The sequence below is a fragment of the Balaenoptera physalus genome (assembly GCF_965194825.1).
Source record: "Balaenoptera physalus genome assembly, chromosome: 14".
NCBI classification, from domain to species: domain Eukaryota; kingdom Metazoa; phylum Chordata; class Mammalia; order Artiodactyla; family Balaenopteridae; genus Balaenoptera; species Balaenoptera physalus.
Genome location: NC_138893.1, coordinates 9,658,997 through 9,683,026, shown reverse-complemented (window position 1 = coordinate 9,683,026; position 24,030 = coordinate 9,658,997). Strand labels below are relative to the sequence as shown.

The 24,030-nt window shown below is 43.2% G+C and overlaps 1 protein-coding gene across 9 annotated transcripts in view; it reads left to right on the top strand.

Moving 5' to 3' along the window:
• Positions 1–24,030, top strand: part of EDARADD (EDAR associated via death domain) — a 60,948-nt gene that overhangs the window by 25,624 nt on the left and 11,294 nt on the right. For all 9 annotated transcript variants that reach the window (XM_082423158.1, XM_082423151.1, XM_082423152.1 and 6 more), the window contains one exon: positions 14,489–14,534. In XM_082423158.1, coding sequence (XP_082279284.1) covers positions 14,489–14,534 — 46 coding nt within the window. The remainder of the gene's footprint in view (positions 1–14,488; positions 14,535–24,030) is intronic.

The following is a 24,030-nucleotide window of genomic DNA, read 5'->3' as shown; positions in this document are numbered from 1 at the left end:
TTTTTCTAAGGACACCAGTCATATTGGTTTAGCGCCCACCCTCTTGGCCTCATTTAACTTGATCAACTTTGTAAAGAGCCTCTCTCCAAATCACAGTCTCACTCTGAGGTACTGGGGGTTTGGACTCCAATGTGTGTCTTTGGAGGGACACCATCCAACCCCTAATGATGCCTGGAAAAAAAAGGAAAAGAAGAACCAAGTAATAACAACACATTTTGAGGGAGAGATGTCAGGGATTCAGTGTCTGACAGGACTTGGGACTGAGGAGAAGGGAGGGTTGGAGATCTGCTTCAGAGAGTTCCAGCTGGTGACCAGGTGCATAGTGGGGCCACTGTCGAAAAATAAGAAAATAGCTTATCTGGGCAGTGGGGAAAAAGTGAGTTCATCTTTTTTTAAGATGAACCCAACAAGTGGTGGTCTTGAGGCCCCCTTCACTTGGCTTGGGGGGTGGAGCCGAGAGCTGCCCCTTCCTCCTTATGGGCAGAGGAAGGAAAGCAGCCCCCGCTCTCACTTCTTCCACTGAGTCCTTCACAGAAATCTCTTCCTCTTCTACAAGCTGAGGGTGGGGCTCATACCACTATTCTTGGCCCTTCTCAGCTGGTCCTTTGGGGTTTACCTGGCACCTCTCCATGGGGTGTATGCATACCATTGTCCTCAGCTTGGGACCCAAATTAAAACTCTTAAGACAGTGGGAAAACATCCCATCCCCTATCCTGTTATATTCTATGCCATAGCGTTACTTGAGTTTCCCAATTATGGGACTTTGAGATTCTTTCAACTGTTTCACTGTTCTCAATACTGCTATAGTGGATGTCCAAGTGTCAGTCCCCACCATATAAGGCTATATATTTCCTTAGACTACATTTACATCTCTATTTACAGGCTAGACCTAATAGGCCACACTGACAGTTTGTTCTTCCACTAAGCAAGCTGTAAGGACTCAAAGTCAATTCCTAGTCATAAATACGACCAAATTTTAAAAAACATGTTGTCTTATCTATCGAAAGCCTATCAACAGCTAATTGATGTCTTCGAAATTAAACAAGCCTTTTAAAGTTCCACATTATATTACCCAGAGTAAATGGCGGGCAGGGGACATACATCCAGTTTTAAACCACAGAAACTCCAAGCATGCTGGTCCTGTTGATAGTATTATACAAAGTATAACATGATAGCCAAGACAGAAAAGTGTCTTTAACAACTGATGCTAAAGTAGCAGCCCAAGAGATTAACTTTGTATCTTATTTATTCACCGAAGAAACAGAAGTCTTTTATTTCCAAGGACACATATTTTGTATCTCAGCCAGGACTCTCCCCTGTAGCCTTGGCCCTTCACATACCCTCTGGGCTCTCACCTTCCTCCCAGCTCTCCCGCACAACCTCTGTTCCAACAGAGGCCGGAGCCCTGTCTATATTATATACCTTACCTCCTGAGTTTGGTGCCTCCTGGTACTAAATCAGAGGGGAGGCTTGGCATTGCTAATCCTGACCATTTAGAAAGTGGGTTTGGGCCCAGATGCCCAAATTGACAACTTGGCATCTTTAGAGCTGAAGGGGACCATAGAAATCATGTTGTCTCACAGAGGGGACCTGAGCCAGTGGTTGAGTGGCTGAGTTGGGACCTGGGGCCTTGTCCATCATCCCTCCACCCCCATCCACCCCCTCATGCCTAGCATTTCTGAATCAGTAGCACTTGGTGTTACCAGTTGCTGCTGGGCCTCTTGCCTGGCCTAAATCTAGGGAGACAGGCTTTTCCACAGTTCTCAGTGCTGTCAGTCTGACAGACTAGCACTAGGGTAAACACTACTGGAACAAAATTGGTAAATGGAGGGGTTGCTCTTGTCTTTAAAGTGGACTGAGAGGTGGGTGGCAAAATCCCGTCCAGCAGCCTCATTGCCTTGGCAGAGACCATCTGCAAACCCGAAGCAGTTACGTGTGTTTTAATAACAGGGAATGGACCCCACCAGCACTTGCCGTAGATGGTATCTTCTGTGAGTCAGCCCAGCAGGCCCCTACCTGCCCTTCTGGATATGCAGCAATCCTTTCAAGCTCCAACAAGATCTGTTTGATAGATTGGCGAGTCCTTTCGCTTGTTCTCTAAGGGAAAATCAGATTGTTCTGCTTTTAGGAAATACTTGGTCATTCCTTACTTCGCCCCTGATGTGAAGTTTAGAGATGGGGAACCAGATAAAACTAGAGAACTTTGCCCAGAACCTGCACTTGGTATTTTTAAGGTTTTTTTTTTTTTGTTATTGACATATTTTCTCCTAGTTATTAATCAGATTTTCCTCCTTCTTTGTATGTTTATTAATTTTTTATTGGATGGCAAACGTTGTGAATTTTACATTATTGATCTGGATTTTATGAAGTTCCTTTATTTTATTTTATTTATTTTTTGGCCGTGCCATGCGGCTTGCAGGGTCTTAGCTCCCTGACCAGGGATCGAACCCGGGCCCCCTGCAATGGAAGTGCATTAGGACCGCCAGGGAATTTCCTTACACTTGGCATTTTTAACTCTGGTGAGAGGGACTCCCTTTAGCCTTGCAGTCACCATCTCCCAGTCCAACAGGCTGCACTTTCTTTAAACAGGCTGTCAGAAGGTTGGTTCTTGAGACAGAGCTGTCTGGGCATTTAGAGGAGGGAGAAGGAATTTCGAGGGGTTGGTTTTGCTAGAATGGAAATCACCTGTTCGATTCTGTGAATTTCAGTCTCTAATCTCTCTTGCCTTGTGCTCCTTAGTCTCCCTGCTCCCTTTGTGCTCCATTTATCTACCTTCCCATCAGTCTACAGAGTTGACTATCTCTCCTCTAACATGGTGATGGAAGGTGCTACGTTAGAATCAATGAACAGATGCACTAACCATTAGAAAGTGAAACCTACGTGAATAATACCAGGTGAACTTGACTAGGGTCTTTAAGAGCTGTGGATCTTTTCTTTCTGCCTTTTAATACCTTAGACAATTTTGCCTAAAACAGATAATGATCTATCTCCCATTTGGTGTTTAAGTGCCTCAAGTTGTGTCACCTTACTTTTTCTAGCCTACATTTATTTATTCTGGGTTGTATCTTCCAATGACCTGCCTGCCTTCTCACTGTGCTCTGCCATCCATGGAACCATCACATCTTATCCCTGGGGACAGTCCCTCCCACATTGGTGACCTAACCTGGTCTGTTTTCTTGCTTCCTCCCCCTCACTCCCTCTGCCCATAAGTTTAGCTGCTAACAGCCTCCACTCATCAGGCATTTTGGTGATGCTCTTGCTGATTCTGGGTGGAAGCTGCCTTGCCCAGCCCTAGGTTAGGTGGACCAGGACCACCTCCTTTCTCTGTTTTTGATTCCTGGAGAAAATGATGAAATGCAAACTGCTCTTCCCACTACAAATTCATGCCACCCAACCACAGTCGTCATTTCAGGACCTTGAGTCCCTTTTTTCTATAATGAACTTCCCAGAAATGAAATTTTATTTATTTTTTCTTTTTAACATCTTTATTGGAGTATAATTGCTTTACAATGTTGTGTTAGTTTCTGCTGTATAACAAAGTGAATCAGCTATATGTATACATATATCCCCATATCTCCTCCCTCTTGCATCTCCCTCCCACCCTCCCTATCCCACCCCTCTAGGTGGTCGCAAAGCATTAAGTTGATCTCCCTGTGCTATGCGGTTGCTTCCCACTAGCTATTTTACATTTGGTAGTGTATATATGTCCATGCCACTCTCTCACTTCGTCCCAGCTTACCCTTCCCCCTCCGCATGTCCTCAAGTCCATTCTCTATGTCTGTGTCTTTATTCCTGTCCTGCCCCTAGGTTCTTCAGAACCTTTTTTTTTTTCTTTTTTTAGCTTCCACATGTGTGTGTTAGCATACGGTATTTGTTTTTCTCTTTGACTTACTTCACTCTGTATGACAGACTCTAGGTCCATCCACCTCACTACAAATAACTCAGTTTCATTTTTTTTATGGCTGAGTAATATTCCATTGTATATATGTGCCACATCTTCTTTATCCATTCATCTGTCGACGGACACTTAGGTTGCTTCCGTGTCCTGACTATTGTAAATAGAGCTGCAGTGAACATTGTGGTACATGACTCTCTTTGAATTATGGTTTTCTTAGGGTATATGCCCAGTAGTGGGATTGCTGGGTCGTATGGTAGTTCTATTTTTAGTTTCTTAAGGAACCTCTGTACTGTTTTCCATAGTGGCTGCACCAATTTACATTCCCACCAACAGTGTAGGAGGGTTCCCTTTTCTCCACACCCTCTCCGGCATTTACTGTTTGTAGATTTTTTGATGATGGCCATTCTGACCGGTGTGAGGTGATACCTCATTGTAGTTCTGATTTGCACTTCTCTAATGATTAGTGATGTTGAGCATCCTTTCATGTGTTTGTTGGCAATCTGTATATCTTCTTTGGAGAAATGTCTGTTTAAGTCTTCTGCCCATTTTCAAATTGGGTTCTTTGTTTGGGTTTTTTCCAATTAATTAATTAATTTATTTTTGTCTTTTGGGTCTTCGTTGCTGCACATGGGCTTTCTCTAGTTGCAGCAAGCGGCGGCTACTCTTCGTTGTGGTGCATGGGCTTCTCAATGTTGGGGCTTCGCTTGTTGTGGAACAGGGCTCTGGGGTGTGCAGGCTTCAGTAGTTGTGGTGCACGGGCTTAGTTGCTCTGCGGCATGTGGGATCTTCCCGGACCAGGGCTCGAACCTGTGTGTCCTGCATTGGCAGGTGGATTCTTAACCACTGCGCCACCAGGGAAGTCCTGTTTGTTTTTTTGATATTGAGCTGCATGAGGTGCTTGTAGATTTTGGAGATTAATCCTTTGTCAGTTGCTTCATTTGCAAATATTTTCTCCCATTCTGAGGGTTGTCTTTTCATCTTGTTTATGGTTTCCTTTGCTGTGCAAAAGTTTTTAAGTTTCATTAGGTCCCATTTGTTTATTTTTGTTTTTATTTCCATTTCTCTAGGAGGTGGGTCAAAAAGGATCTTGCTGTGATTTATGTCATAGAGTGTTCTGCCTATGTTTTCCTATAAGAATTTTATAGTGTCTGGCCTTACATTTAGGTCTTTAATCCATTTTGAGTTTATTTTTGTGTATGGTGTTAGGGATTGTTCTAATTTCATTCTTTTACATGTAGCTGTCCAGTTTTCCCAGCACTACTTATTGAAGAGGCTGTCTTTTCTCCATTGTATATTCTTGCCTCCTTTATCAAAGATAAGGTGACCGTGTGTGCGTGGGTTTATCTCTGGGCTTTCTATCCTGTTCCATTGATCTATATTTCTTTTTTTGTGGCAGTACCATACTGTCTTGATTACTGTAGCTTTGTAGTATAGTCTGAAGTCAGGGAGCCTGATTCCTCCAGCTCCGTTTTTCTTTCTAAAGATTGCTTTGGCAATTTGGGGTCTTTTGTGCTTCCATACAAATTGTGAAATTTTTTGTTCTAGTTCTGTGAAAAATGCCATTGGTAGTTTGATAGGGATTGTGTTGAATCTGTAGATCGCTTTCCAGAAATGAAATTTTAAAAGAAAAATCATAGTACTCTAATTTGATAGAGTCTATTCATGCCTGTGTCTTTGACTTATTTCTACTTTGGGACCAAGTCAAAAGAAAATGTGGTAAGACAGGTACAAGCTAAAGGGCAAAAATGCCTGCTTCCTAGCACTTGGTAGTTGTTTCCCTGAGAGCAGCATAAAGAGAAGTTTGTTTATTAATCATTAAATTGGCACGGGGATCCTTTACTTTATCTGCTCTAATTGACCTAACGGCTTCTATTCTCATTATTGTTCAGGGCCCTGTGGACTGTAATTTCACAAGTGGGCTAGAATTTCACAAGTGGCCTTTGAATTTCACAAGTGGGCTAGAATTTCACTTAAAGTTCCAGTTGGTGTGGGTTTCAGGGTGCAGCTGCCCTTATACACGGTTGAGAGTGTAAATTGATACAACTTTCAGGAAATTATTTGGCAGCCATCTATTACCCATTGATCCAGTGGTCCCACTTTAAGGACTTGATCTCACAGACATCACAGCAGAGTGTGTTTGAAACAGAGGAGAGTTGTGGGTATCTTACATGCACATAGGTAGGAAGTGGTTGAATGAATTTTGGTACTTTGACACGTGTAATACTATTAAGCCATTGAAAAGAGGAGAGACCACTGACCTTAAAAGATACTCAGAATATATTGTTAAACAAATAAACCAAGTTGTAGACTAGTACGGTTTGGGGCTAAACAACATCTCTATATAGGTTGCGAGTGTGGCTGTCAGTAAGGACCGAGGAAGCATGTGCCCCAGGTTGTAACCTCTGGGGAGGGAGCTGGGATGAGAGATTAGGAGAAAAAGGTTTTTGTATCTCTTGTTGCTTTTTTGAAAAACGATATGATTTTGAATACTTGTTATTTTGTGTGTGTGTTTGGTATTTTCTTCAAAGAAAACTGATGGACTAAATCATCCAGACATTTAGGTGGTATTTCGGCTCAGTAAACTTTTCATATATTGGCCCTTGAAGCCAGGTGGTCTTTCTTCAACTAGCACACAATTATGCAGCACAGGAAAATCAGAGACTGAAATAAAGAGTTCACGAATGCACTTCCTCATCTCGAACCTTCGATTGGTCTGTGCTCCAGCGTTGCTTGTATCCTCCGGCCCAGGATTTGTGAATGACAGAAACATAGGCAGAAACATAGGCCATAATCTCCTATAAAATACTTTGTGATATTTCTGAACAATAACCAACTATACTTCACCCCCATAGGGAAAACCCCTCCCTCTTTCATCTTTGAAACCATAGCCAAGGTATGAAATTACACCTGAGTGTCCCTGCCTTGAAGTCACAGGAACAGCCACTGCAGTCTTTGACCTTCACTTCAACTCCAAAAGTAGCAGGTCTTCCTTGTAATTGGATAGAAAACTCGTTGAAGAGAAGAAAGAACTAAATGTACACAAACCCACAGGTTTGCTCTCATCCTAGCAAAGCACCATAACATTCATTTCAAATTCCCATTCTTCCAGATTTAATTCTTTCATCCTCAGTGAAACTTGCCCTGTTTCTGAGGTCTCACTCGAGTTCCTGCCCACCTTTGTGCTCCCTTGGCACTCGGTCTGTGCCTTTTTCACACGTTATTCCTTGTGGTATCGATGTTTATGTGCGTGTCTTTGTCCCATTACTGGATCGTAACCTTGCAGTATCAGGGGTCTGCATTGTTGCCAACACTGAGTAGGTGCTTCATGAATGTATCCTGACTGAAACACATTTCTAAAAGCCAGTTGCTGGAATACAGGCAGACCTTGTTTTATTGCTCTTGGCTTTATTGCGCTTTGCAGATATTGTGTTTTTTACAAATTGGGGCAACCCTGCATCCAGTAAGTCTGTTAGCGCCATTTTTCCAACCACATTTGCTCACTTCGTGTCTCTCAGTCACATTTTGTAATTCTTGCAATATTTCAAACTTTTTCATTATTATCATATGTGTGATGGTGATCTGGGAGCAGTGACCTTTGACGTTACTACTGCAAAAACATTATGACTCGCTGACGTCTCAGATGATGGTTAGCATTTTTTAGCAGTAAAGTATTTTTAAATTAAGGTATGTAGATTGTTTTCTAGACAGAGTGCAATTGTACACTTAATACTACAGGATGGTGTAAGCATAACTTTTATATGCACTGGGAAACCAAAAAATTCGTGTGACTTGCCTGATTGAGATACTCGCTTTATTGTGGTGGTCTGGAAATAAACCTGCAATATCTCCAGGCTATGCCTGTATACTTTCAAATAAATAGATATGTCCAGTTTTCTATATGTATATTATACTTCAGTAAAAAATAAAAATGAAAGTAAACAGTTACTACAATAGTAATTAATTTGCAGGAAAAGAATTGAGTATAGGGCTTCCCTGGTGGTGCGGTGGTTAAGAATCCACCTGCCAGTGCAAGGGACACGGGTTCGAGCCCTCGTCCGGGAAGATCCCACATGCCGCGGAGCAGCTGAGCCCGTGCACCACAACTACTGAGCCTGCACTCTAGAGCCCGCGAGCCGCAACTACTGAAGCCCATGCGCCTAGAGCCCGTGCTCTGCAACAAGAGCAGCCACCGCAATGAGAAGCCTGCGCACTGCAACGAAGAGTAGACCATGCTCGCCGCAACTAAAAGAAAGCCCACGCGCAACAATGAAGCAGCCAAAAAACAAACAAACAAAAAAATATCGAGTATAAATTGCTTAGAAAAACCCTACACTAGACATAGTCTAGTCCTAATGTTTAGAAGTGGATAATCAGTAAACACATTCAGAAGAGTTACACAGATGTTGGGTCTGTCTTGGGAATTCATAGCGTTGAAAGGTGCTTGAGTTGCACTGGCTGAGTGATGGGAGAAGATTTAGAATAGTCTAAATACATGCTATATAAGCCCTGTTACTCTGGCACACTCAGGCATTTAAAATCTTATTTTGAAAGCCATTTACTAAAATATTTTCATAAAGCAGAGACATTAAGCTTTAACATTGGTTGTTCTCCCAAAGCAGCTAGTTAAGTAATTCGGTGTTAAGTCATTTGCAAGGGAGGCATTTCTTCTCAGGCTCTTTGTCTGTCGTGTAGGTTGCTGCCACCAGGTGGGCAGTGATAACTTTGGTCTTCATGGTGGTTTCCAACCAGATTTAGGCTACAGTCAGATTAACCAACCTGTTGAGTGCTTTCCCACTGTAATCCTCCCCTTAGTTTGCAAAATTATAAAGATGGGGCTCTTTATTAGTTAGCTAAGCATAGACATTTTAAAAATAAATTTATTTATTTTATTTTTGGCTGCGTTGGGTCTTCGTTGCTGTGCGCGGGCTTTCTCTAGTATGCGGTGAGCGGGGCTACTGTTCGTTGTGGTGCGCGGGCTTCTCATTGCAGTGGCTTCTCTTGTTGCGGAGCACGGGCTCTAGGCATGCGGACTTCAATAGCTGTGGCACACTGGCTCAGTAGTTGTGGCTCGTGGGCTGTAGAGCGCAGGCTCAGTAGTTGTGGCGCACGGGCTTAGTTGCTCCGTGGCATGTGGGATCTTTCCGGACCAGGGATCAAACCTGTGTCCCCTGCATCAGCAGGTGGATTCTTAACTGTTGCACCACCAGGGAAGTCCCTAAGCATAGACATTTAAAGATGAACCGAACAGTCCAGAAGAGCACATTTCCCAGAAACCTGGTACCTGGCCCCATCAATCTGGTGCTGGTTAGTACCCTCCCCATCAGTCTGTCAGCATGTTCGGCCCATCAGTCCATCCCCCCGTGTGGACGGCACACGGAGTACATGTTCATCTCTGAGTTGAGAGCTTTCCCCCGAGTGTCTTCTTGGCCCTGGGGTTGCTGCTGCTCGGAGCCTGGTGTGAAATCACCACGTGTAAGTCTCCACGGGGGACTCTTGTTCAGCACCTGGTTCCTGCAGCTCCCTAAGCAGAAATGGGACCCGACGGCCAGGTGATTAACTCACCAAAGTGCAAAATTAGTGTCACCTAGCCAACTTTCTACTCAAAGAATTCTCAGCAGTGGTTAACAAATTTGCCCAAATACAAGGCAATTCCCCCGTATTCACAATGGAAAGGTTTTACAAAATGGGGGTTTTCTTTAGCCTACTTGGATATATAAACCATTGGTGTTCAACTTTGTGGTTACCTTCAGATTTCCTAAGGAGATTTTTAAAAATTTTTATGTGGTAAAACAGTGGTCCCCAACCTTTTTGGCACCAGGGACCGGTTTCGTGGCAGACAATTTTTCCACTGATGGTGGGGGTGGGGCGGGGATGGTTCAGGCCGTAATGTGAGCGACGGGGAGCGGCAGATGAAGCTTTGCTCACTCGCCCACTGCCCACCTCCTGCCACGTGGACCGGTTCCTAACAGTCTGCAGACCAGTACCGTTCCGTGGCCCAGGGGTTGGGGACCCCTGTGGTAAGATACACATGCAGTATTTACCATCTTGACCGTTTTTAGGTATACAGTTCAGAGGCATTAGGTACCTTCACATTGTTGTGCATCCATCTCCAGAACTTCTTCATCTTCCCAAACTGAATTCTATCCCCATTAAACACTAACTCCCCATTCTCCCTTGCCCCACTCCCTGGTAATCATTATTTTACTTTCTGTCTCTTTGAATTTGACTCCTCTAGGTAACTCATATAAATGGAATCATATAGTATTTGTATGTCTGTGACTGGTTTATTTCACTTAACATAATGTCCTAAAGGTTCATCCTTATTGTAGCATGTGTCAGAATTTCCTTCCTTTTTAAGGGTGACTAGTATTCCACATTTGGTTAATCCATTCATCTATTGATGGACATTTAGGTTGTTTCCAAAAAAACCAACAGATTGCACTTGAACTTCACTCAGAATTAAAACGAGTCCTCTGAACAGAAATCTCTGAACAGAAGAGCTTTGGAACAGGACCTAACAGGGCCTTGACAAGGACAATTTGAAAGGAAGCCAAGAATGACCAAAAAGCAGCTGGGACCCAGCTGAGATCAGATTTGTGAGCTCATGAATGTGTGAGGCTTGTCATTTCTTTTTCCCCGGCAATACTGAGCATTTAGAGCAAGTCTGGTGGAGTAGCATCATGCAGAGCTAAGGACTGGCAAGGCCCACAGCTGACGGACACATCTAGGGTGTTTTTAAACATATCACTAAGATGGTTGACAGTGACTAAGTGACAGGAGCCAGGTGAGAAGGATGGATTGGGGGTGGAGGCGCACACTGGTGACCAAAGAGATGAGGCCAGAGAGCAGGGTGGGAGGGAATCGGGGAGGGGTAAGGACCGCAGCGTGAAGAGCAACATCCTCGGGTCTGGAGAACTCAGAGCCTGGGCTGGATTTAAGTCTTCTTTCCTCCCTCCCTCCCACATTTTCCTCCCTTCCTCCCTCACTTCCCCTCCCGCACATCTTCTGTGTTATCTGTCTCAGACGTGTGTTAATCACTATGGGACAGCATGGACGAGACCCTTTGCCTCGTAATCTAGAGTCTAGTGCAGAAGAGATACTGCAAACCTCCCCACCCAGTGTAACGAGCGCCCTGGGGGGTGGCAGGTCCAGGATGCTGTGGGAGCAGCCAGGGCCCGTCACCCAGACTGAGAGTTTGGAGAAGCTTCCTAGAGCTGGTGATGTCTAAGCCGAGACTTCAAAGACAGGAGAAAATGAAGCAGCTAGAAGCGGTGCATTGGCTCCCACCGCTCTGCTAGAGCTGCTTTCAGAAACCACTCTTCTCGCCAAACCGTATCTTCACGTGGCCCTTGGAGCCCTGACCTTTTCTCTCCTCCTCTCCGACCTGCCTCCTCTGCTTTCCTTTCTCATTCCCTCCCTCGCCCCCGAAATGTAGGCCGTTGGGTCCTCCTTGAGGTTGTGACCTCACTGCATGCCCTCCGCGGCCTGTCTCTTCTCCCGTGACCATGTCAGCATCCATGTCTCTGTCTCCTGCCCCGGCCTCTCCCAAGGACCAGAGACATCCTCAGCTCCTGCCGAGATCTTGTCTCATCCGTCTCATCTTCCAGACTCGCTCTTCGTCTCACCTCCGCTCACTTGCCCACGTCCTGGCTGTATCCCTGCCGTGGCTCTAGCTTTATCCCTTCCTCTCCCAGAGGAGTGGTTTGGGGGCCTCATAATCCTTGCCTTTGAGTCAGTCATGCTTCCCCCGCCTCCATCAAATCGCCTGGCCGCCCCACTGTCCCTGACCACCCGTGTATCCCTCCACCGCGCAGCTGGGCGCGTGTTCCCGCTCTGATCCTCTACAGCTGCGAGGATGCCCTGCTTCTGGTGAGAGCCCCTTAGCGACTCCCATCGCCTGAGACTGGCGTTCAGGCCTCAGCCCATTTTTCCCACCTCATCTCCCTCCATCACCCCCTCACTGCCTTTGCTTCAGACAAAACACCCTACAGGGGCCCCATCTGTTTCCATTCTTTTGGGGCTCACATGAACCTCTGGCTAAATGCCCTTTCCTCCCCGTCCCCACTCTCCAGACCCTCATCAAGGCTCATCTCAGATGCCTCTGATTTGAAGAAAGCTCCTCTGGGTGGTTTTGTTGGAAGAAACCTCTGCCCTCTGACTTGATCTATTCCTTCCTATTGAAATGCACGGTCTTCTGCCTTGTATTTTAGTTACTCGTGTGCGACTCTGTTTCCCCAGCATATCTGAGGGCAGGCCTTGAGGTCAAGGGTTCAGGTCCTTTTATCTTTGTAGGTGGATTCCCCTGAAGGAGCTTGTACCTATTAGCTACTCAGAAAAGAGTTGATGAATGAGGTTTCAGTAAGACCCTAAAAACCACAAAAATCAGTCTTTTCTGATTTCGCTCTTACAAAACTAATCTAAAAAGTAGCATAACATAATAATCAGAGCAAGAATAGAGATTGCAGATCTAAATTCTGTCCCCATCAACCTTCACAAGTAATTCTGAGTCATGTCCCTCGTCTGCATCAGGGGGATGAGTCTGGCCAGACACTGATTTTGGTAACATTTTCTCCAGATGATGAGAAATCAAGTCAGATATGCCGTGTAACATGGTCTTTACTTAAAGGATAGTTCATGTTTTAGCAGGACCTCGTTAGTACCACAAAAATCCGTCAAGTGCTCACATTTGTGTGTCTCGACACTGAAGGTCCTGTTTTTGCTTCTTCCGCGCAAGTTTCCAACTCAGTGAGCAGAACCGTGACCGTGTTGATGGGAAGGCAAGCCTGCCTGGTCCTGCTGGAGTCGCGCAGATGCGAAAAGGCAGGTCTCCACACGACCGGGTGAATAATGAATAGTGGCCTTAACATCTCGGAGCTTCTGGGTTTCGCCTTGCAGAAGTAAAAAGTTGCAGAGAGGAATTTTTGTTCTTTTAGAAACTGCCCAAACTCTTACAAACTGTATATACCTATGGTGAACTGTTTGCTTTTTGTACTAGTGAGGACAGTGGGAGGGAACAGAACTCAAACAAAAACAGTATTGAGATGAGTCAGAGGACAAAATCTAGCTGGTGAGACATAGGAATACTTCTTGTGTGAAAAAAAATAGGACTGTAATTAGACCAGTGTCTGTGCACTGCCGAGACGTGGGAATTTATGAGCTCGGAGCGAGGAGAAAGGCTTCTTAGGGGATTAAGAGGAAGAGACTGTCTAAAATGTTTGATACACCAGGAAGTTAGCACATCATTAAGGGTGAAACTTTCAGAGACCTGAGAATGTGGAGCATCTTAGCGATAAGCGAATCTATCAGCCACCTCAATGTACAAATAGGGAATCAGAAGCCGGTGCTGGTGAGTGATGTGCCTGAGGTTATGAGTGCAGCTGGACTTACACCCAGGGCTTTGACCCAACTCTTAGTGCTTCTTCTGCAATACTAGGGATGGAGGGGGTACTGTTAGCTGCTGAGAGATTTTAGTTTTATAAAGGTGGAGTTAACATAGACATATACTAGGGTCGGTCTCCTCTGCTGACTTCATTGAAAACCCTTACACACACACACACACACACACACACACACACACACCCTACAAGAAGATCAGGTAAATCCCTCCAGGTAGTGTATCTTGTAACATGGCCTTGGTTGTAAAAATGGAACCTCAGGCAGGCAGAAACACAATTACCTCTCAAGGGAATTGGTCGCTGCTTTTTAACGGTTTCTCTTTGCTGCTTTGTAATATGTACTTAAAAAGTATAATAGATACAGGAAAGAATTATAACCTGGACTGACAAACAACAAGCCCAACAAAAAGTAAATAGGAAATAAAATAAGGGAAATAGTCCATAATGTGAAATTAAAAAAAAAAAAAAACAGTAGCATGTTGTTATGTGCACTTATACTTCTTTTAAAAATAAGGACAGTAATTCATTTAACAAACATGTGTTGAGTGTCTCCTGTGTTCTGGGCATTGTTCTGGCCACTGAGGATCCAGCATGGAGAGCAAATAGGCGAGGGCCCCTGCCCTCCAGGAGCTTATATTCTAGGGAGAGACACATCATTCACTACCCATTTTAAAAATGTTTTTATTGGAGTATGGTTGATTTACAACGTTGTATTAGTTTCAAGTGTACAGCAAAGTGAATCTGTTATACATATATCCACTCTTCTTAAGATTCTTTTCCCATATAGGTAAGTACAGAGTATTGAGTAGACTTCCCTGTGCTATACAGTAGGTCCTTATTATTTATCTATTTTACATATAGTAGTGTGTATATGTCAATCCTAATCTCCTAATTTATCCCTCCCACTGCTTTCCCCCCGGTAAACATAAGTTTGTTTTTCTACAACTGTGACTCTATTTCTGTTTTGTAAATAACTTCATTTGTACCATTTTTTTAGATTCCACATATAAGTGATACCATATGATATTTGTCTTTCTCTGTCTGCCTTACTACCCATTAAAATACCATTCTTAAGCTCCGTCCTCCTTCCCCCACCGACAGTTTTTGGTGGAAATTTAACTAAATTGAAAAATTGATAACATCTCCAATCATGTATGGGTATGGTTTTAACGAAGATTGCTTTTTGTTTTTTAAGGGAGAAGAAAATGGCTTTCCAGACAGTACTGGAGATCCCCTTTCAGGTAAATGATTGACTCTAAAGGTATCTGGGCTTCAGTGATAGCTAGTGTGGCTAAATTCGAGATCATTTGAGATGTTTATCATTAACTTTCAAAATCTGTATTACACACTAGAGAAGCTTTCCAACCACACACCACAGTGAAGTGCAAAGAAATCTTACAGGATTTCACAAAAGCCTTCAGAGAGTATTTTCTCTGTGTTAACCCTCCTTTGCTTGGGCGGGGTACAGCAGGCTGCTCAAGTGGACGGGTTTAGGATCAGGTGAGGGTCGAACTGACCCTCCCTCCCTCTGAGTTCTGGGAGCCACAGTGTTGGCGGAGAGCTTTGCCAGGTGGAAACGAACAATGGGATGTAGGCAAACTGAGTCGACGTGGGAAGGGCTGCTCAGCCACCTGCTGCCCGCTTCCCTCCTCCGGCACTTAGGGAGCCAAAGGGGCCCCTCCTGACGTTAGACCATGTGCTGGTGCCCACCGTTTTCTGCTTCTAGTGTGTTTAACCAAGAAACATTTAAAGTTTGTCTCCCCTGCCTCATCCCCTCCTGCCTTTTTTATTCTTTATTGTAAGATAGAAACTCTGGCAATGTTTAGATTCCTCATTAATTAATCATGGGGAAAATATGGAGTGAGCATTAAAATAAGCTACCAAAATAATAATTAGGAAAAACAAAAACTCACCAACATTTTAAAATGTCTTTCAAAACACCTATTGAATGGCCCGATTCATCAGGGGTTTGTTTGTTTCTTTTTTAAGGAAGGGTTGGTGACTCATAAAAGCCTTAGGATAATCTGTCATCAATCCCAGGCTGTGCCCAGGTAACAATGCTGAAAATCAGAACTTGTGGTGCATAATCAACTTTTTTCCCTTAGAAACATGATGTTAGCAGCAGTTTTATCTCTGGGTGGTGAGATTCCAGGTGGTTTTTTGTCATGCAACAGATTTTTATTTCTTGAAGACCCACTGTGTGCCAGGCTCTCTAAGGAGGCCAAATGGCAAAGGTATAGTTCTGGAAGACAGAATTTGGGATTCTGGTTCCAGTTCAGCTCCTGTCCTTCTGTGATTAGAGAAATCCAGGAGAAATTGGGCCAGGAGAACTTCCGGTGGCGCTTACCTACCAGGTTTCATGGGACAGGCCCAATGTCTGGGGTCCCATCCAGGCACCCAATGGAACTCACCTTCTCTGGACCAGAATCTACCCCTACTAGAGGTTAAGGCCACGGGCTAATAATTTTCCCTCTTCCACAAATACTGCAGCAGACACAGGCTCAAATTAGAAGCACCTAGCTGAGTGAGGTGGAGGAGGGGAAAGCATCTTTGCATACAGGCAGAGGCAATTTTAATAATCTTTTCACTATCCTATATTTTAAAAATTTCTAACGTGAGTGGGTATCAGAAAAATCTACCCCCAGAACTTTAATCTGTATATACAAATGTATATATAACAAATGATCCAGTGTAGGCAAATACATACAATACGTGGTAAAATAACCAAGGAAATCCCTAAAAGGCTAACTGTGATGGGCCTGGGTGATGAGAACATGAAATTTTTTTTCCATATGCTCATCTGAGTTTTTAGATTTTCTGTGACAAGTACATATTTCTTTTCTAATTGAAAAAAATCTACATTTAAACTTTTTAAAGACTAACACCCTGCACTCTAATGTGAAACGTCAGCTAAAATGAGAATGAATCAAGTAAGTTGTTAAGGAATATCTATAAACCGTTCAAAGACTCTTATGAGTTAAGGTCATTAATGGAGTAATCAAATTTCGGGTTGTCTCTAAAAATTTTTACCTGTGTCAAAATAAAATGGAAGATTTTCAAAGAGAATAAACTTTTCACAGTGATAACAGGTAATATTACTGAGAGCAGAAATTGTACTGCTGAAGTCAACAGCTGTACCACCCAGCACGATGCTTTGCTTTGCCCAGAGGAGTGTACAGGTGTTTGGTTGGGTTTGGGGTTTTTTTCCCATAAACAAGCAAATGAGAGACATTGACTTATTGGCTTTGCTCTTGGAAGAAAGGGCAAAAGCAGATCCCTATATTTCCTCTTTGAATGAGAGTAGCCACCTAAGTAATATTTATCTTATTGTTTTACTTACACTAATTTAGCATTTGCCATGTACCAGGCCCCCTTCAAGCACTTTTAGAGATATACTCAGAAAAAAAAGCGTTCATGACAACTCTGTGGGTCCAGTTATTTTCTTCACCAGGTGGATGCAACAGAAGTAGCCCTGGGTCCCGTGGCTGGTGCCCCATCACATAGGTCCTAAGTGGGAGTCAAGCCCCAGGCTAGACCCAACACTCCCGTCCCCACCAGCTACCAGACCAGGCTGCCTCTCTATTGGTCAGACGCATCGCCTGAGTAGCACACGCGTTGAATATCTGAGTGTCACACATGGGGGTGAAGGTCAGGCTTCCAGCTCAGAGTTTCCATCTGGAACAAAGCCAAGGTCCACCCCGACTCCCACAGAGTCAGCCTCCGAGCCGCTGAAACACCTTTCCCAGAAGCTTGCTGCTTTCCCCGCATCAGGCCCTTGGTCAAGCCTTAACTCAGAGCCTGGCTTTTATTTAATTCTTGCAATTTGAAAACCTTAGTTACCTGCAATCCAGTTTATATCTGGTTAAAATAAGGAATATGGGGAGAACGGAGGGCTCTAGGATAGAAGGAGGGAATTGACCAGAGTGAGAAATGACAGTTTGTAATCAAGGAGAGAATAAGAGTACAATTCAGAATCAGCTACTACTAGAAAAGCAAAGCCCCCTGGGTGGAACCATTGAATACAGAAGCAAGCCCCCAGGAGACATTAAAGTTTTACAATGTTTTCAGGCAATTTTTCAAAGTGAAAACATTTGGGCATTAAAGGAATAAGCCTCAGTTATAAAAACAAACAAAAAATGCAAAACTCCGAAATAGTAAAGTTAAAAACCTCTTCTTGTTCTCCCTTCTGGTGGCGGTATTTATCACCTGGACCATGCCCCGCCTCCCCACCTGTTCTCCACAGTTACCTGTTTTTCAAGACTGACTTTTCTGACGACCTTGTATAATTCAGCACTTGCTTAATCTAAACCTAATTTCCCCATAGAAGTGAATGTACAATAGGATTTTCATTTTTTTCAAATTAGGTCCATAAAGTGACACTTAGTAAATATGTTTGTGTCACATAATTTCAGAATTCATGTAAAATTCTATGTTGAATTTTAACCTGGGTCCTTTCTTATGTGTGTTTCTTTTTTTTTAAACGTGCCTTCTACACTCCAGTTTTGTTTGATGACAGAATGGCCCTGCGTGGTTTACTAGCCAAGATCCATCCAGTTTGTCAATTAGCCTCCCCAGTGACGTTAGCAACTTGATGTCTTCTTAAAAGGGTATTTCAGAGAGGGAAAATGAAACCATATTGTTTTTCCCTTTGGTTAAGAGATCAAACACCCACCAAAAGCCCTTGGGTCAGTTTCTTAATAGATAAAAATAATTCTTCATCATTTTCCAGCTCATAGCAAATAACTACCTCTGATGAGTTGTGTGGTGTGTGGGCACCCCAGTGATTTCTCAAAGCCGTAAACTGGCATTTTAAATATATTTATTTCCAACCACATCGGACACCATACACAGAAAAAAGCATGAATTTACACCCTTAACAAACATAACTACAGAAGTATTTGACCGTACTTTTGACACTTGTTGGTATTTTCCAAATCTCATAATTAATAGACACCTAGGAGACAGTTATTTTATTTTAGAACCACAATGTTTTGCTGTTTGCAAAGCTGCCAATATAAAATGTTTACTATTTAATTGTTTGAGCTAACTCAAGACCTAGTTATCGTGAGGAGCATTATTATAAACGATCTGAGAGCCAGCAGTGGCACTGAGCACTTTGGAGGAAAACACCCGTGTGGTAATAGCTCTTGAAAAGCCAGGACGTACAAGATAAAACGGCACGTCCCCTGCAGGGAGATACATTAAGTCAATCTGTGATCCACTGCTGACATCCTGACTGAAGCCATTTTCTAGGCTCAACCAATCATGACCCTTGTGAATTCTGCGTCTTGTTCCAACTAACTGTTAATTGACCAGCATTTTATAACCTGCCAGCCTCAAACTTGAGAGTTAGACACTGCATCACTGGACACAAACTGTTTCTTACTTTGCTTTAAATGACATAGACATACCTTGTCGATGAACATGCTTGATTTCTGAACTCTTCTTTAAGGTTTGATGTAAAATGTGTGTGAGAGAGAGAATGAAGAATAGGGGGAGAGGGGCAAAAAAAGCCCCGTAGGAAAATCCATTCTTCTGCTTGTGAGTGTAGGGAAGTATTATCTATCCACAGACTCCTAATCACCAAGCAGACACGGTATCTTTCAAAGAGAAGTAGCTGTCATTCCAAAATCTACTCTTGGCAGGCCCTTCTGACTAAGAACTTACTCTGTAGATGTCTTTAAGGCAATGGTTTTCAGCCCTGACTGCACATTAGAATTGTCAGGAGAGCTTAAAAAAAATTCCCATGTCCTGCCTGCACCCTGGACCAAATAAATAAGGGTCTCGTGGGTGGCACCAGACATCAGGATTTTGTAAATCTCTGCAGGAGGGGCAGGGTAAGGAGGGTCAGAGAGTTCCATTTTTTGGCCAAGGTTGAGAACCACTGCTTTAAAAAAGGCTGTTGGTTATGATTCCTTACCCGCAGTTACTAATTCTTTGTTGCATACTTATCATGCACTAGGATGAGGCTTTAAGGGATGATATCATTTAATCCTCTCAACAACCTTATGAAATAGGTATCGCTCTCCCTGTTCAGAGAGGGAGGCCATGGCGTTAGCAAGCTCAGTAACCTGTCCAAGCTGCACACCTGCACAGTGTAGATTGTATTGACGGTCGGCACGCCTCTAAAGCTCATGTGGATAATCTCTGTGGTACTCAGTGTACTCTGTCTCCATAGCAACCAGTCATCTTTCTTCTGCCTTGTATATACTCAGCACTAAAAAACTTGCAGTTCGTCTGAAAATCTCTAGATAGCTCTTCACAGGCTGCCCAGAGGTTTCTAATTTGACTATTTCTCTGTGTCCCATTCTTCATTCATTTGATTTACTCAGCAGACATTATTGAGTGCCTACTATGTGCCTGGAATGAAGTGGTGACATCAGACATCTACATCCCTTTCCTCTTGGAGCTTATATACTAGTTGGGAGTGACAGACAATAAACACAAATAAGTAATTTCATATGGTGGTGGTGCCTTGAGGAAAATAAATGAGCACAGTGGGTTTTGCCTGCAGGGAAAGGATGCTGCTTTAGCTAAGAAGGTGCCCCAAGGTCTAAATCATGCAAAGAAGCCAACCATGTGGAGATCTGAGGAAGGAGGACTCCAGGGGACAGAACTAGCTGGTGCAAAGGTCCTGAGGCGGCATTGAGCTTAGTGTTCTAGGGACAAGTGTGGGCAGTGAGGAGCAGTAGAAAAGCTGGTGAGCTAGGCGGTGTCAACAGAGGCCAGATGACATGGGGATTCTTTTTTTCCCAGTCTACTTAAAAAAAAATAAATGTAAAACCTAACATCATTAAATAACATTTACATAAGACTTGACAAAAATGCTTTCACATCGTTTATCTCATTTAATGCATGAGCTGTAGGAATTATTATCATCTCCATTTGATAGATGAGGAATCTAAAGTCCATGGATGTTCAGTGCCATGAGCAGTCAAGCTCTGGGAAGCTGGAGCACCAGGGTTTGACGGGCCCCATCTGATACACATGCAGAATCGGATGCTTCAGGATTATGTGTGTAAAGGACTCAGTGCAGGGCCGGTTATATGTTAGGCGTTTGATAAATGACAGTTACTGTGGTGATGAAAATCGCTGAGAAATTTGGCCCTTTCTCCGCTGACAAATTCTTCCTTAGTTTAAGCCAGTACTCAAACTGAACTTACAGAGGGCAAGTCCTTCCAGGGTTTTGGCCGCTACAGTAAGAAGTCATCATAAATTAATGGTGTAATACATTCTTGTTTTGCATCGGTGGAAAATACCCAAGTCAAGTGTCAAAATATGACAAGTGAGGACCCTACTTGTTAGAGAATCTAAGTGAATTTTTATACATAATTAACTTCTCATTTCTCAATAACACTCTCCTTTCCTTCCCCCAAATCTAGAGTCAGTCCGTCTTTTTGTATTTGAAGGCCAGTTCTGTTCTATTTTCCACCATATCTGTTAACTGCCAGCAGACATCAGCAACATTCTCTTCCCTTTACTAGTAATTCTCTTTTCAGGTCCTAAAATTCATCAAACAGTAGTAAGAAACCTACCTTGTCCCCTGAGGAGAAAGCACAGCTCTCATTCATTCATTTAGTAAACAGTTTTTGAGTTTCTACTCTACAGCCATCCTGTGCTTGCTATTGAGAAGCATCAAATAATAATCCCATTTTTCCCCATTTCTGATGAAAACTTCTTTGGTCCTAAGTCTGTCTCTCTCCACGATTGTTTCTTCCCCAAGGCATCACCCAATCTTTCCTTTCATGTGCACTGTTACATGATAGGTGTTTATAGCAGGGCAGGACAAGATGTATTTCATAGGAAAAGAAACACGTTTCTCTGTTTAAGTCCTCAGAGAGCTAATTATAGTTTATGATTCTAAAAGGCAACTTTAAATTCACAACTGTTGGCGGTTTCGGTAGATTCCAGTTCACTAAATGGCTTAGCATTTGTGTCATTGAAAATACAAAAGGAAAACGTCAATAGGCTTTTTGACACATCATATATTTTAAAACAAACTGATAATTTTGTGGTCTATGTAGTTTTTCAAAGAAATAGAAGCTTCTTATACACTAGAAGGCTTAGAGGAGCTTCACAGAATCCTTAATGATGTTTTCATTCTTCTTCTTGACACTAAAGGAGAAAACATTGCCAACCCTGAGTCTTATGGAGGTAATACAGAGCAGACTTTCAGACACTAATACATTTAATTCTGGACTTAGAGGTGTAAATCCTACTTTATTTTTCTGTGACATTTAAAAAATATTTTTAAGTACCCAACTAAACGCAGTAACTATAGAAAATTAGGAAATATCCATTGTTAACATTGTTGTTATATGTACTTCCAGATTTTTTCTATGCCCATGAATGTGTGCATAACATATACTTTATGTGGATATAAATGACCGTATTATTTTGTTTTTACAAAAACTGAATTATACCTACCCTTTGGTAAGCTGCTTTCTTTTCCACTTGACAGAATATTATTTTGACCCTACCTTTAAATAGGCGCAAAGAAAATTGCACAGTTTCCCCCTTTTACTGCAAAACCACCTTCACCATTAGACAGTTCTTTTTTTTTTTTAAATAAATAAACTTCTGTCCCACCATGTAGCTAAAGTCTTATTTCTTTGTACACCGTTATTAATGAAGCTGAAGAATAACTCTCACTATATTACATGTAAATGTAATTGAACATTTTATTTTATTTTATTTTTTAATTTATTAATTTATTTATTTATGGCTGTGTTGGGTCTTCGTTTCTGTGCGAGGGCTTTCTCTAGTTGTGGCAAGCGGGGGCCACTCTTCATCGCAGTGCGCGGGCCTCTCACTATCGCGGCCTCTCCCGCCGCGGAGCACAGGCTCCAGACACGCAGACTCAGCAGTTGTGGCCCATGGACCCAGCCGCTCCGCGGCATGTGGAATCCTCCCAGACCAGGGCTCGAACCCGTGTCCCCCGCATTAGCAGGCAGACTCCCAACCACTGCGCCACCAGGGAAGCCCCCTGAACATTTTAGAGCTGTAAGATGTGGGACATACTACAGAAGGATATGGATCTGTTCTCAGGGCATTTAAGGTAAATGAGGAACAAAAACAACAACAAAAACCATACAGAGTATCTCACTGCAAGGCAGAGTCAGGAGATGCAAACAAAATGATGGGATTCTGGGTGAGACAGCATTCTAGGCAGGAGCTGGGGGATTTCATGAAGGAGTGTATCTGAGGTGGGTTTTATAGAATGGATGAAGTTCAGTAGCTGAAGGGAAGTCCAGTTAGAGGAAGTTCAGTGAAAGGGAGAGAGAAAGAAGAGAGATAGATAACTGATCAGAGAGAAAATACCAGAAAAGGAATGGAGGAAATCTTTGTTAATTTCCACCTATGCAACTGACAAAGATATTTTAAAGTAATATTTGGTGCTGACAAAAGTGAAGTGAGATAAGCACCATCACTATACTCTGTTTGGAGTATAAATTGGTACAGCATTTATTTCTGGAAAACAATTTAGCGTATATGCATTGATAGCCTAAAAATGCTCATAACGTTCGGCCTAATGATCCCATTACTGGTGAGATGGTTAAAGATGTGCCCCAAATTTTTATATGTAAGGATCTGCATCGAATTGTTACTCATAGTCATGAAAATGTGGGAAAACCCTAAATGTTCAAGTTTATACAAAATTCACAATTGTATATAATTTTTAAATGTTCTACACTGAGCTTATATTAGTTTTTTTCTTTTCGTTTAATTAAACTTTGAAAAAAAAAGAAAATACAGGTGGTCTGTTCAGGGAACTGAGTAGTCCCCCTTCTCTGGAGCCCAGATTATATTCAAGGAATTCACGGGGAATAGTAAGAGAGGTGTGGAGAGCTTCCAGGGGAGGCTGGGACCCTGGTAACTGGTTGGCTAGAGAGAAGAAGTCTGTAAGGATGCTGGAGAACTGCAAGTGTAAATAGGGGACTTGAGGTGCTTTGGGTGCATAGCGGGAGAAATTTAAGTGCTGTTTTGGGTCCTTTGAGTTGGAGATGTCTTCTGAACATCAAGAGGAGCTTTCCAGTAGTCAGTTCTGGAGCCCAAGTGAGTGGGCAGGGCTGACCATTCATATATTCACTCACTCATTCAGTCCACGTTGGTTAAGCATTTACTGTATGCCAAGGGCTGTACTGGGTCCTGCAGATGCAAAAAGAAAGGGTCTTCTGTTCTAGTGGGAGAGTTTTGTAGAGGTTGTTGGGAGTGGAGAAGGTGACCAAAGGGAGAGAATGTGGAAGGGGAAAACTTCGGGCTGAGAACAGGGCTAGAGCGCTTCCTTGGAACTCCCAAGGACTCAGCAATGAGACAGGCTGGGATCTTAGCATATCAGGCTGACAAGAGAAGGGGTGTGTCCAGGACATGGTAGGGTATGCCTGGGGATATGGGGCTTGGCGTTCAGAAGGAACCTTCAGGGAAAACACAGCCTGCAGTGCAATAGACAGTGTCCAAAGGGGCAAAAGAGTCTTGGGCCCAGTTCCAGAGGCAGCCAGATCCAAGGGGAGTTGGTGTGATGGGGGCGTTAGCAGCAGCAGGAGGTCTGGGTGATCCTCAAAGTCAGGTGGGGATCTGCTTCTCTAGACTTTTCTACCCCATCAGAACTGGACTCTGGCCCACAGTTGCGGTGTAGGGAACTGGGTCCAGTCTCTACAGGGTTTGGCAAGAACTAGGCTGGGTCAGATGCTGCTCAAAGCCAAAGAAGGCGAAGATTAAAAACCTGATGAGGCATTG